This window comes from Aquarana catesbeiana, linkage group LG08 (genome assembly GCF_042186555.1).
Source record: "Aquarana catesbeiana isolate 2022-GZ linkage group LG08, ASM4218655v1, whole genome shotgun sequence".
In the NCBI taxonomy this organism is placed as follows: Eukaryota; Metazoa; Chordata; class Amphibia; order Anura; family Ranidae; genus Aquarana; species Aquarana catesbeiana.
The window spans coordinates 300,010,916-300,025,869 of record NC_133331.1 but is presented as its reverse complement, the minus strand read 5'-3'; the positions used below and the strand labels follow the sequence as shown (position 1 = coordinate 300,025,869).

The following is a 14,954-nucleotide window of genomic DNA, read 5'->3' as shown; positions in this document are numbered from 1 at the left end:
ATTTTTCGGACGAAAACAAAATTCCGAAACAAAATATTTCAGTATGCACATGTCTAGTAATTACTGCAGGTGAGGCTCTCTTTTCGCCTTTTTCTTTTATATCCAAAAGGGGTAGGTTTATATGCAGATAAGGTTTTGTGATGTGTTTGGCATTATAGCTCCCTCGTGGCTCCAACAAAAAACTACTACAAAAAAATACATTCTACTACTAATCCCAAGTATAGGGATACCACATATGTGAGACATTTTCAATGTTTGAACCAATTATATATTGACTTTTTTAGAGCTTAACCACAGAGTTCAAAATCCAAGGAGCACCTTCAGACTTTTAAGGAGTGTATCACCCTCCTAAATAGGTTGCTAGAATGATTAGGACATTTTTTTTTTTTTTTGGCTGTGGAGCAGTTTGTGATTGCTTTGAGATATACCGGGTTTCACCGGCAGCAGGTTTGATTATTTCCCCTTGTCTTCTGAAGGATTCTAGAATGTAGTGGGCTGGATGAAGCAAATCAGCAGTCCAGCTGATGTTCTTCAGGTGTTCATCGTGTTCCCAGCTAGTCCAGAGCTAGGGGGGCTACTTCTGAGGATCCTTTCCTTCCTGTTTTTGAAGCTAATCAAGGGATTTCACTTGGGATCTGGTCTAGAGAGCTCAGTGGTGAATGTTGGACTGATATTGGAAGGGGGCATCCAGTTATGCAGAAACATTGTGCGTGCAGACCAGGAAACCTCTAGATTGTTTTATTGAGCTAGAAAGAGTGACTGCTGCCGCGTGTCTGGCTGTCTGTGCTTTAAACTGGAGAATGAACTTTGGGCAAACAGGGGCTCCTTTGGAGTGGGCACTACAGGGCATAAATAACACATTTAATTTCCAGATTACCTATCACCTTTTGGAGACTATGGAGCACCAGGACAGTAGAAACGCCCACAAAATTTGGAAAGTAGACTTTCTAAGATGTATAGTAAGATGCAAGGTGAGCTTTTTTGAAGTTGTACATGTTTGCCATAATCTTATTTAACAAATTTGTCATGGTAACAAGTTATTTCTAACATGCAGGATAGGAATACTTCCAATCACACCCCAAAAAACAGACTCCTCTACTCCTCCCCAGTATGAGGTTGCCACATATGTGAGACCTTTACAGAGCCTAACCACATAGAAAGATCCAAAATCCAAGGAGCACCCTCAGGCTTGCTAGGGGCAAAAATTACACATCTAATTATCTGACCTACCTATCACATTTTGGAGGCCCTGAAGCACGAGGACAGTAGAAACATTCACAAAATTGCCACAATTTGGAGAGGTAACACCCCCAGGTATTTCATGTTTTGGGCACACGTTTTAGTAAAATGTAGAAAGAAAATTAAATGTTTCCTTTTTTACACAAATTTGTCAATTAATAAAATATGTTAATACACAGTATGGGCATACTAACAATAATGGGGCGTACACACAGTCGGACATTTCAACCGGACTGGTCTGACGGACGCCGACGGACCAAATCCGGCGAAAAATCCGAACATGTGTGGGCTTCACCGGACCTTCAGCGGACTTTTCCAGTCGCAAATCTGACGGAATTTAGATTTGGAACATGCTTCAAATCTTTACGTCTTAACTCCGCCGGACCCAGAAATCTGCTCGTCTGTATGCTAGTCCGACGGACAAAAACTGACGCTAGGGCAGCTATTGGCTACTGGCTATCAACTTCCTTATTTTAGTCCGGTGTACATCATCACGTACGAATCCGTCGGACTTTGGTGTGATCGCGTGTAGGCAAGTCCGGTCGTTACTTTTGTAGCTGAAAAGTCCAACCTTGTGTACACGGCATTTCACTCCAAAACACATTCTTCTACCCCTCCCAAGTACGGGAATGCCACATGTGTGAGACTTTTTTTAATGTCTGGATTGATTATGTGCTCACTAAACGAAGGGTGCGTAACCCTGCGCACCAAAGGTCATTGGTATTAAATAAGAACAAGAGGTTATAGGCGCAGAGGCTTGGTCATAATACCTAATATGCAAGCAGAGCAATTATAAGGTATAAGTCCATGATAAGTTCAAAAATGTCCAAGGCACTAGGGCAGGCTTCTTGGTGTAGTTTAGCAGAATCTGAATATAGAAAAACATAAGCAGAGAAGCGCCTCCGAGTGCAGTAAGACTTTGTATTTTAAAAGACCCCACAACAGGGCTACTAACAATAGATGGGTAAACAACAGGCACATCAATAAGTGTAGGTCCAGGACGCCAGTTGGAGCAGGCTGCAGGATCTGTTACCGCCAGATGGAATGTGACAGAAGTCTCCATGTGGAGGAGGAAGATGGCGGAAGTCCTTCCAGAAGAGGGTGGGCAGCCAGGAGAAGGATGACACAGGCAGGCCTCGGGTCCGGAATGCAACGTGTTTCAGAACATGCACTATAACTTATAGGGGCATGCACGCTCCCTTCTCAAGCAAATAACAATACCTAATGATGTGGTGTATATATACACAGACCAACCAGCCAGAAGTTTCCTGCCAACTCATGGAGGAAACTGAGCAAGGTACAGTATGTACATAAGAATTAAAAACACTGGTAAATCTTGTAACACATAAATACATAATGATAAAGGATATATTAGATAGACATATGTGCAAATAAATCCTTACTTGATAGACATTTCATGGGGTAAAAGGTAAGAACATAAAACTATACCTTTTATAAATACAGTCCAGAGATGTTTTATATAATTTGATTGAAAGTTATGTCCTAATACGAATGACCTCTGGTGTGCAGGGTTACGCACCCTTCGTTTAGTGATCATTTAGTGATTACCAGCTCAGGTATTTTGACATACTTAAAGTATTTGTTTGTGTTTATGGATTGATTATGTACCAAACATTGTATCTTGTGTGTCCCAAAAATCAACCAGCATTGCATATAAAAACAGTGTACGGTAATGGTTGCCTATCTACAAGTGGTAAGGGAATACAGCTCTGTGTTGTCACCTGTAGCAATCCTTGTACCTGTAAGCCAAGCAAGCCTAACCTATTGATATGTGGTTGTCCCCAGGAATGCCATGCTCACTGACCAGGAAGTATAGGAGGATGAACAAAGGGTGACCAATAGAGTTCCTGTGGTTCCAGGAGTGCAGTTGTCTCCAGGGGATGGCTGGGACTGGTGTCTCAGGAACTTAGTCAGTGGGATACACAGATGGGTCAGGTAAGACAACAGACAGTAATGTGGTCAGCAATCAGGCAAAGGATTGGCCCAGACAGTAGGCTGAGATGACACTGCTCTTTTGTAGCAGGCATCAGAAATACTGTTGTGGCTGCACTGGTTATGGTAACACTGTACTAGTGTGGTGGCAATCAAGGAAGGTTCTTATGACACTGGCACCTGGTTGGCTAGCGAACAGGAATATTATTGCTTGCTGCATTAGTCTGGTGACCCTGGTATTGATGTGGCAGCAATTAGGAACACAGTTTCTGGCTTACGCTGGTCTGTCAACATTTGGACCGGTGAGGCTAGTTATCAACAACACTTTTGCAGGCATACACTGGTCTAGCAACACTGGAGAACTGGTATGGCGGCAATCAGGAACACTGTTACTGGCTTACACAGGTCTGTTGACACAGGGACTGATTTGGCAGTTTTCAGGAACACTGTTGTTTGCATACTTAGTTCTAGTAACACTGGGACTTGTGTAGCGTTGATCAGGAGCACGGTTTCTTACACTGGTCTGGGGACAATGGGACTGGTACTGGTGATCAGGAACACTGTTGCTGGCTGCACTGGTCTGGTTATAGTAGGACTGGTGTAGCCGAGATCAGGAACACTGTTATTGACTTACACTGGGACTCATACAGCATTGATCAGAAATGATGTTCGTGGGGTACACTGGTCTGGTGAAAGTAGGACAGGTGTAGCGGTGATCAGGAACATCAGTATTGGCCTACACTGGTTTAGTGATGGTGTTATAGGGTGGACGCAATCAGAAACACTTTTGCTGGCTTACACTTGTCTGTTGGCACTGTACTGGGGTGGCAGCAACCAGGAACACTGGTATGGTGATACTGTACTGGAGTTGGTAGTGATCAGGGACATTGGTTGGCTGCTCTGGTCACAGCGTACTGTGCCAATCACAGGGATAACACTCTGTTTGCTCTCACAGCCAATCGGTGTAAGAGGAAACAGAGTGGTGGCTCCAACATACAACCTTTGTTCACATTTGTGATGGCTGTGATTGGTCCCAGTGATTACATGGGATGGACACAGCGATCACTGAGCACACCACTGCACGCTCTAGAGGGTGTACATGGGCAGCGCCATTTTTATACAGCCCCCAACTTTCAGGAGTCCGCTGTCTTGTTGTTTTTATACAACGGTTACTGTATATGGGAAGTGGTTAGGCACCAAAACTGAAGAACAATCCAAGAAGCAGCTTTCAAAGTATTTAAAAACACAGGCTGCAGTTGTTTTTTTCTCCACAAGGTGCTGATCTCACTTATTTTCAGTGGAACGCAAAGACAGGAATTGACAGAAGACAGGAAGTGATTTCAACTATAGATGGGCGGTTCCTAGAGATATGACAGTTTGCAGGAAGCAGAGAAGGATATCCTTGCAATCGGCAGCAGAGGAGGTAATACAAATTGTTTTATATTTACACCAAGAAACCCACCACGTCATGTCCGTCCTCTTCCTCCATAGTCACTGCGACGTCTTTTACCTCCAGCAGATACTACTATACAGACGTATATATAGAGTATTATAATATACGCTGATACATCCTAAAAAGAGAACCATTTATCCAACTGTCCATCCAGAGCCTCTGGTTTATAGACTGGATACATCTTAAATATAGAACCATTTATCCAACTGTCCATCCAGAGCCTCTGGTTTATAGACGGGATTCAGGCTGGACATGAAGTGAAAGGAAATCTCCCCATCCAAGACACCGATAGAAAAATGTTTAATAAAAAAAAAATTATTATTTCTTCTACAGTCATTCCAAGCCAAAATAAAATATATTTTACTAAATATATATATACATAGATAGATAGATAGATAGATAGATAGATAGATAGATAGATAGATAGATAGATAGATAGATAGATAGATAGATAGATAGATAGATAGATAGATAGATAAAAAGGGTACATACAACATAAGTGCAGCAGCCAACACTATATCCCCCTTGTAAAAACAAGAGATATCAAAGCCCCTATCAAGACCCACATAGACCCAGCATCTCACCACAAAAAAAAGGGGGGGGCCCCTAACTAGGGGGCAATTAATCAGAAGCTGTGGAGCTATTTTCTATCCAACCACCCCATACCTTTTTAAACTTATCAGGTGCCCCTCTGTTTAGATATGTGGCTTCATACACAGGCAAAGCCTTATTTATCAATGCCTTCCAGGCCATTATGGTAGGGGCCATCGCCTTTTTCCAGGACAAAATAATAATTTTGCATGCATAATACAGGAGCAGGGTGAGCAAAGTGCGAGTTACCTGCTTGGGTACCAACGTATCTACCAGGCCTAACAGACAGACCTCTATAGATGGTCTTATACTGATCGTCGTGACCGACCCAACACAGTCCACCGCCTCCACCCAGAACTGCCGGATGTAAGGGCAATGCCAAAAAATGTGCAGCAAATCTGTCCCAGGGGCATCGCACCTCCAACAGTTTAAAGGATGAGCAGGGAAAATACTCGCTAGTTTAGTAGGAGTGTAGTGTATCATATGGAGGAACTTGAAATGTATCAAGTGATCACGTGCAGACACCAATCTAGCAAACGAGGCGCCCCAATAGATCGTCCCAATCATCATTGTCCAGCTGTAGGAAATCCAACAGCCATGCAGCACGACAGGAGGCCAAAACCGTAGTAGTATCCGTGAATAATTCCTTATAAAAAATGGACAGGGCTTTAGATAGATCTTTAGCTCTGAGCAGCGACTCCAGGTCCCCAACCCGCACCTCCAGGTTGGAAGACCCAAATTGGGCAGAGAAAGCATACCTAAACTGGAGAAAACGGAACAAGTGTGAGTTGGGCAGCCTGTATCTACTTTTAAGCTCATCGAATGTCAACATCATCCCATTTCCGACCACTGCACCTACTGTTTTTATCCCATATCTGGTCCAAGCGATTGGATCCGAGTATGAGAAAAAATTAGACAGCCGAGGATTATGCCGGAGGGGTAGTATCTGGAGACACCACAACGTTCTGGAGTTCAGCCCCTCCAGCCAAATTCCATGCTCGGATGACTGACCGCATGGACCCCGTAAGGGAATAGGGAGCCCCCCTCCCCCGGTATGGCAAAGAAGACAATGCCTCAAAAGATCCTACCACTGCAGCTTCTAGAGTTACTGCAGCATCATCATCTGGTTGAGACAACCTCCTATGTGCAAATATCAACTGCCCCTAAAAAAAATACCTGGCAAAATTGGGTACCGCCAACCTCCCTTTCCTCCAGGACTGTTGCAACACTTGTTCTATCAATGGTTTGGAAAATATGCTTAGGTATTCAAACTAGAGAATTCCTGACGGTATACAGAAATAAGGGGAGAAATTTCATTTTCAGCAGATTTATTCTACTGATCAGGAATAATGGTAGGTTGCGCAGGCTTGCTTGCTTTGCTTAAGAGTACAATCGGAATAACATTAAGAAGGATAAAATCCAAAATTGACTGTGTGATAGTTAAGCCCAAATAATTTACATTATCAACACACTGCAGTGGGCAGCCTATTGGGGTCAATAAACAAAGTAAGTGCAGCGCAAAAAAAAGGTTATAATAATCATGAATGAAAGGGATAATGAATAGTCCAATCATAAATTGGCAGTCAAAAAGTTCATGAACTTTTTGATTGCCAATTTATGATTGGACTATTCATTATCCCTTTCATTCATGATTATTGTAACCTTTTTTTTGCGCTGCACTTACTTTGTTTATTGAATGTTATTGAGGTTGGTGTTATCCTTTTAGTGTTCAGCTTGCATTAGTCTTAATTTTGGTTTGCGCTGATTGTCCCTATACTTTCTATAGCCTATTGGGGTCCTCAGGGTCGGAGATGGAACCCGCAACGGTAAAATTTGTGACTTACCCCAGTTTACCCTAATGCCCCGTACACACGGTCGGATTTTCCAAAGGAAAATGTGTGATAAGACCTTGTTGTCGGAAATTCCGACCGTGTGTAGGCTCCATCACACATTTTCCATAGGAATTTCCGACACACAAAGTTTGAGAGCAGGCTATAAAATTTTCCGACAACAAAATCCATTGTCGGAATTTCCGATCGTGTGTACACAAATCCGACGCACAAAGTGCCACGCATGCTCAGAATAAATAAAGAGATGAAAGCTATTGGCTACTGCCCCGTTTATTGTCCCGACGTACGTGTTTTACGTCACCGCGTTCAGATTGATCGGATTTTCCGACAACTTTGTGTGACCGTGTGTATGCAAGACAAGTTTGAACCAACATCCGTCAGAAAAAATCCTAGGATTTTGTTGTCGGAATGTCCGATCAATGTCCGACCGTGTGTACAGGGCATTAGACCCAAAAACTGAGAGAAGGTATCTAAGATGGATAAAGCTGAGGCTAATGAGTGGTTACCATATACTCGGCATATAGCGCCGCTTTTTCCTCCAACACTACCACCTGGATGCTCTTCACCCCGGAGGACACACAGAAGGCTAAGTGGGGCAAATAAACCAGGGGACAGATGACATCCCTGGCGTGTCCCCCTAGCTACCGAGACAAAATCCGAACTTATCCCATTAAGTTTAACCGCAGAAACTGGGGGATGATATAATAGCATAATCCTTTCACGGAATGTGGGACCAAAGCAAAACCGCCATAGTACTTCCTGTATGTAATTCCAGTCTACCGAATCAAAGGCTTTTTCCAAATCCAAAAAGACTAAGATTCCCCCCTTAGTTATCTCAGGTCCCAACTGTAGATGAGTGTAAACCCTTCTCAAATTGATATCAGTGGCCTTCCCCAGCATAAACTCCGTCTGGTCTTTGAATACTAAATGTGATATAACCAACATAAGTCTGCTGGCCAGCATTTTTGTAAGGATTTTTAAATCCATATTTAATAATGAAATTTAAAATGAAGCGCAATGCAAGGGGTCCTTATCTGGCTTGATGGGTGGGAGGCAATCAACCTTTCTTCAAACACTCCCGATAAAGGGTTAACAACTGTGGTGAGAGTAAATCTAAATGTTGTTGGCCAGCAGCCCATCTGGTCCTGGTGCCTTACGGTTGGGAAAAGAGCCCACCGCTGCAGCAAGATCCTCCGTCTTGAAAGGTGCATCCAGTAGCTCAGATACCTCCAAAGGTAAAGTGGGAAGATGGAGCAGGTCCAAGAGATCCTCCCCCAAGTCAGATGGGACAGGGGAATACTGTGCTGTGTAAAAAGAGACAAAAGCGTTACGAATTTCCTCCCGAGAAGAAACCAATGATCCAGAGGGCGAATAAACACAAGGGACAACAGTGGAGGCATTTTCAACAGGCATCCATTCTTATTCCCTTGTTCAAATACCTGTCCACAGTACGGATCCTAGCTTTTTTTGCCATGTCTTTGTAGTGTAAATCGAGATCCCTTCTAGCCTGACGTAGGTCTGCCAGTGATGTGGACGAAGGAGTGTCAGCGTATATCTGACTGTTCGCTCTCCTGTAAAATCTCTGTGTCATGCCTATGCTGGGTTTTAGCAGCCTTAATGCCTGAAATATACTCCCCTCTAACAGTTGCCTTGAAGGTATCCCAGATCAATTGTGTAGTGGACGAACCCTCATTAATTTGCCAATAATAGGATTGTAGTGACGGCTGTATTACACCATCTACCAACGGATTACATACCCACTCCGGAGATATACGCCAAAAAGAAGCGGGAATCTGCCAAGCGCAGCACAACCTGGAGTGGGGAGTGATCTGATAAGCCCCCTGGAAGATGGGAGGCCTCCATTATCAATGGCAGCAAATCCGAGGAAGAGAATGCAAGATCAATTTTGGAGGAGGAAGCATGCTCCAGAGACAAGTGAGAATAACTCTTAAGTTGCGTTGCTTCCACCTCCATACTCCCGTCAGTCCCACAGAAGCAGCCCAGTCAACCAGCTCCAGATTATGTGCACACTGCGGGTTAGAAGTATCTAATGCGTAATCAAGAATATTATTGAAATCCCCAGCCATTAGAATTTCCACAGGGGCAGATAAGGCCAGTTTATCCATCAGTTCATATAGAAGTTCGCAGGTGAAAGGGCGCGGGATATACACATTCTCTAATTATTTTCTCTCTTTAAACAGGATTGTAAAGTGGTGAAGAAAATATTTGGTGATCGGAGGAGTTGAGAGTATTTAGGACACAAGGATCTCTACAAGGACGTCATGATGGAGAATCAGCCGCCCCTCACATCACTGGGTAAGAGGAGACTTTATTGTAAAGGAGAGAGCAGTACGGAGGGTCCACCTAGATCCCCCATCATCTGATAAACACATAGAAACAATGTATTCAGTCAGTGTGTTTGTTTCCTACAGATGGATCCAGTAATAGGAACCCACCAGAGAGATGTCCCCGTCCTCTGTATTCCCGGAATTCCACACAGGAAGGTCACACCATCCCTCACCATCATCAGGTAGGTGGTACTGAGCAACTAGAACTCAAAATGTATTCTAATCTATGAGAGGACATTCTTCTGTGTAATCTCTTGTTTCTTTTTACCAATGTATTCTACCATCTTTGGGGTTTAGGGTGAAGAGCTGAAAGATATCAAAGTTGAGGTTAAACAGGAAGAAGAAGAGAGGTTGGTGAGTGGAGATCAGCAGTCTATGGAGGAGGGGAAGATGATTATAGAAAGTAAGCAGGAAGAATCTTCTCTACAAATGGACCCAAGTAAGTTAAAAAACACCAAATATAGAACCAGTTCTCATTATTATTTTACTTTACTAAAGTTTGTATTTACTTTGTTACATCAGAGGAGAAAAGGTCTATGTCTACTGAATTCACTCACGAGAAAAATTAAAATTTTGAAGCAGTAGTTTTTACAGAGGAAGGCAGGATACCCATATAAAGCTCGGCCTCATTTTCTTTAGGTTAAGAAGATTCCTTCCTGATCCCAAAAGGCAATCAGTTAACTCTTCATATCAACATGCTAAAAAAAATTCCTACAATTATTAGTAACCATTTTTAGTATTTGTAATAAGAATGAGAAACCTTAACTGCTGATAGTAAGAACATCATCGATGTACCTACCCCAGTGCCCAATGTACTGTGTATATTGTAAACCACATGAATGAACTCTTCACCACAATAAGGTAATCCTATTTACTACATTGGACAATGTTCCCAATAAATGAGGAGGAGATACTGTACACCATATGAAAGGTCCATCTCCATTCCTCAATATAACGTCATGTTCCCAATAAATGAGGAGGAGATACTGTACACCATATGAAAGGTCCATCTCCGTTTCTCAAATTAACATCATGTTCCCAGCAAATGAAGAGGAGATACTGAACACCATATGAAAGGTCCATCCCCATTCCTCGATATAACGTCATGTTCCCAACAAGCGAGGTGGAGATACTGTACGTCATATAAGAGGTCCATCTCCATTCCTCATTATAACGTCATGTTCCCAACAAATGAGGAGGAGATACTGTACATCATATGAAAGGTCCATCTCCATTCCTCAATATAATGTCATGTTCCCAACAAATGAGGAGATACTGTACACCATATGAAAGGTCCATCTCCATTCCTCAATATAACGTCATGTTCCCAACAAGCGAGGTGGAGATACTGTACACCATATGAAAGGTCCATCTCCATTCCTCAATATAATGTCATGTTCCCAACAAATGAGGAGGAGATACTGTACACCATATGAAAGGTCCATCTCCATTCCTCAATATAATGTCATGTTCCCAACAAATGAGGAGATACTGTACACCATATGAAAGGTCCATCTCCATTCCTCAATATAATGTCATGTTCCCAACAAGCGAGGTGGAGATACTGTACACCATATGAAAGGTCCATCTCCATTCCTCAATATAACGTCATGTTCCCAACAAATGAGGAGGAGATACTGTACACCATATGAAAGGTCCATCTCCATTCCTCAATAACAATGTCATCAATGCACAAAGTTGCACAGTGTGATTTGGGTGCATTGTATTCTTTATCTACTCTATATATATTTTTCTGTTCTGATTGCACCCACTTACATGTTGAAGATCAAAGATTTAGAACTAAACCAACATATATGACTCCTGAATACAAGGTTTAAAAAAATTCTTCTAACATTTTATTGTAAAATTATTTCTCAGCAGATGACCATAATGTGCGGAATACGTCTGAGGAATCTTCTGATAAATCACATTCAGGGCAGGAAGGAGATCACACAGAGGAGAGTTCATTGTCATGTTCAGTGTGTGGGAAATGTTTCACTCTGAAAAGCAATCTTAATAGACACCAGAATCTTCACACGGGGGAGCGCCCCCATTCATGTTCAGAGTGCGGGAAATGTTTCTTTCGGAAAAATCACCTTCTTAAACATCTTAGAATGCACACAGGTGAACGTCCCTTTCCGTGTTCAGAGTGCGGGAAATGTTTCACTGAGAAAAGAAATCTTCTTATACACCAAAGAAGTCACACAGGTGAATGTCCTTATTCATGTTCAGAGTGCGGGAAATGTTTCTCTGACAAAAAAAATCTTATTGCACACCAGATATGTCACACTGGCGACCTTCCCTATTCATGTTCAGAGTGCGGAAAAGGTTTCACTGAGAAAAAAAGTCTTATTAGACACCAGAAGCTTCATACGGGGGAGCGTCCCTATTCATGTTCAGAGTGCGGGAAAGGATTCATTGAGAAAGCAAAACTTCTCGTACACCAGAGAGATCACACGGGTGAGCGTCCTTATAGGTGTTCAGAGTGTGGGAAATGTTTTAATTGGAAATATTCATTCGATGAACACCAGAAGATTCACACAGGTGAGCGTCCTTATTCGTGTTCAGAGTGCAGAAAATCTTTTACTCAGAAAACAGCCCTTCATGAACACCAGAGAATTCACACGGGTGAGCATCCTTATCCATGTTCAGAGTGCGGGAAATCTTTTATGCAGAAAGGAAGGCTTCTGCAACACCAGAGAATCCACACACGCTAACAACCTTTCTCATGATAATAGTGGTGTGTTGGGGGTGGGGCAGAATGTATTGAATGTTTTTCAGGTTCTTTTTAATAAATATGAGTCTAAACATACAGAGATGACTCGGTCCCGCACTCACACAGACCGCACCATACAACTAAACTGTGCTAATACATGGCCAGATATGACAATACATGGACAACACTTCTTATTGGTTGATATCAGTTTTCTGTACATTATGGATCTTTTTATGTGTTACCGAAAAGCTGGCTTGTGATTGGTCCATCCAATAATTCATAGATTTTATCATTTATTATCTTTAATTATAAAGGTTTTATAAAGGTTTATTTAGATTCTTGCTTACATTTTATTATTTGTTAACCACTTGAAGACCGGCGTGTTAAACCCCCTTCCTGTCCACGCCATAGTTCCGTTTTCAGCACAGCGATACTTTGACAATTACTCGATCGCGCAACACTGTACCCAAATACATTTTATATCATCTTTTCAGACATGTAAAGCTTTCCTTTAGTTGTAATTCTCCACCACTTTTGCTATACAATGGAAAAATGACTAAAAATGCTGAAAAAAAAAAAATTCATTTTTCTTAGTTTCTCTTAAAAAGAATGTAATTAAATTATTTTTCTTCATTAATTTAGCATAAAATTTATTTTTCTACATTTCTTGGTTAAAATACAAAGCAAATCAGTGTATAATATTTATTCTGTGTGAAAGTTATAAAGTCTATAATGTATAGTGGAAATTTTGAAAATGAATCATTCCTGATGTACTGACGGCCTGTCTCAATTCTTGAGGCCGTAAAATGCCAGGACAGTACAAATAGCCCCAAAACGACACCTTTATGGAAAGTACACAGTCCGGGGTATTTAGTAAAAAGTGTGGAGATTTTTTTTGATGCTTTAAATTTTCGCCACAATCTTTTTTGGAAAATAAAGAAATTAAATAAAATCTGATTTTGTTTCACAAAGTTGTCATTTTAACAAGTTATTTCTCACACACAATATGGGTATACTTAGAATTACAACACAAAACACATTCTTCTACTCCTTCCAAGCATAGGGATACCACAAGTTCTGTCTGGATGCATAGAGGGGCCCAAAATCCTAGGAGCACCTTCAGGCAAATAGTGCATCTGATTTCCTGACTATCTATCACATTTTTTGAGGCACTAAAGTGCCAGGATAGGAAAAACATCCACCAAATCTCCACATTTTGAAATGTAAACATATCTTTTAACCGGTTCCCGACCGACCCACGCAGATATACGGCGTCAATGGCTCCCCTGGGTGAAATCCCGTATGGGTACATCCTTCTATTTTTTTGGCCACCAGAGGGCGCACGCACGTGCGGCACTTTGTTTAGTTTCTTCCCCGCGCATGCGCCGTTGGAATTTTCGAAGGACTACAAGTGAAATATCTCCTAAATGGCGCACGTTTAGGAGATATTTCCACTACCTATAGGTAAGCCTTATTCTAGGCTTACCTATAGGTAGAAGTCCAAAAAGTGTGTTTACAACCACTTTAAAAAACGGAAACTTCAGGTCCTGCTTATGTAGCTGGTATATCCAAAAGGGAAAGAAAACCAGGGGGATAGCCAGTAGCTCACTGGGGTGTATGGGCTAGCTGACTCACCTCAATAAGGTGTGATACTGGTAATCAACCAAGCATACAAAAGAAAAAGGTGAAAAGAGAGCCTCACCTGCAGTAATTACTAGGGACCATGCAGCTTATAGATATTTTATTACACAAAAATATCAAATGGTAATACAAAAAACACCGGATAAAAATCCCATCACCAGCACCTCAGTAAAAAATAGACAACGCCGTCTGATCAAGCTGCATCTTGATCAGACAACGTTGTCTGTTTTTTTATTTTTTACTGAGGTGCTGGTGATGGGATTTTTATCCAGTGTTTTTTGTATTACCATTTGATATTTTGTGTATAATAAAGTTCCCTTATCTATAAGCTGCATGGTCCCTAGTAATTACTAGATATGTGCATTCGTTTTCTTCCGAATGCATTTTCGTCCGAATTTCGCGTATTTTCGTTATTGTTTTAACAAACGATAACGAACGCGCAGAATCCGAAAACTGAGATCCGATATAAACAAATGCTTTATTTTCGTTTTTCTTGCGACAAAAGTTCGATATAGATAGGAGATTCGACATGACGCTGACAATAGCGATCTGTGTCCATCGAACCTGTGCTCGAATGTGCCTAACCTTAGCTCTATTAGTCCAAGATTATTCTACATAGAGAGAAAAGATTTGACATGAAGATTCGACGAAGCAGTCGCCACGACTGGACATTTATGGTCAAATGCTCCGCCCATAGGCTATAGAAGATTTCTAATGTTGGTTGACTAGTAATAATAATTAATAAATATAATTATTACTAGTGTCATACAACATTAGCATTCTACTATAGCTTGTAGGCGGAACATTCGACCGGAAATGTACGATTGCGGTGTCGTACAGTTTAGCTGCTCCGTCGAATCTTCTTAGAACTTTCGACAGACACCATAAACCTTCAATGACAGATTCGACCTTAATTATTTCGGATTTTCGGACGAATGCATTTTTTAAAGAAACAAAATAAATAAAAACAAATTTCGGGAGTAACTAAATAAATGTATTTTTCGGACGAAAATGAAATTCCGAAACGAAATAGTTCAGTGTGCACATGTCTAGTAATTACTGCAGGTGAGGCTCTCTTTTGGCCTTTTTCTGATGTGATGTGTTTGGCATTATAGCTCCCTCGTGGCTCCAACAAAAAACGACTACAAAAAATACATTCTACT

General features: G+C 41.6%; 1 protein-coding gene across 2 annotated transcripts; it reads left to right on the top strand.

Moving 5' to 3' along the window:
• The first annotated feature begins 4,495 nt into the window (after positions 1–4,495).
• Positions 4,496–13,111, top strand: LOC141104881 (uncharacterized). Of its 2 annotated transcripts, none has more exons than XM_073594670.1 (5): positions 4,496–4,615; positions 9,288–9,402; positions 9,519–9,616; positions 9,732–9,873; positions 11,316–13,111. In XM_073594670.1, exons 2-5 carry the CDS (start codon positions 9,369–9,371, stop codon positions 12,149–12,151), a joined length of 1,110 nt encoding a protein of 369 aa, XP_073450771.1. In that variant the 5' UTR covers positions 4,496–4,615; positions 9,288–9,368; the 3' UTR covers positions 12,152–13,111. The 2 variants fall into 2 exon arrangements, with proteins under 2 accessions (XP_073450771.1, XP_073450770.1); XM_073594669.1 differs by having other exon boundaries at positions 11,313–13,111.
• Positions 13,112–14,954: the final 1,843 nt, after the last annotated feature.

Coding starts and splice junctions, on each gene's coding strand:
- LOC141104881 (XM_073594669.1), top strand. CDS start 9,369: ATGATGGAGAATCAGCCGCCCCTCACATCACTGG. Junction 9,617..9,731: donor CCATCCCTCACCATCATCAG/GTAGGTGGTACT, acceptor TTTGGGGTTTAG/GGTGAAGAGCTGAAAGATAT. Junction 9,874..11,312: donor TTCTCTACAAATGGACCCAA/GTAAGTTAAAAA, acceptor ATTATTTCTCAG/CAGATGACCATAATGTGCGG.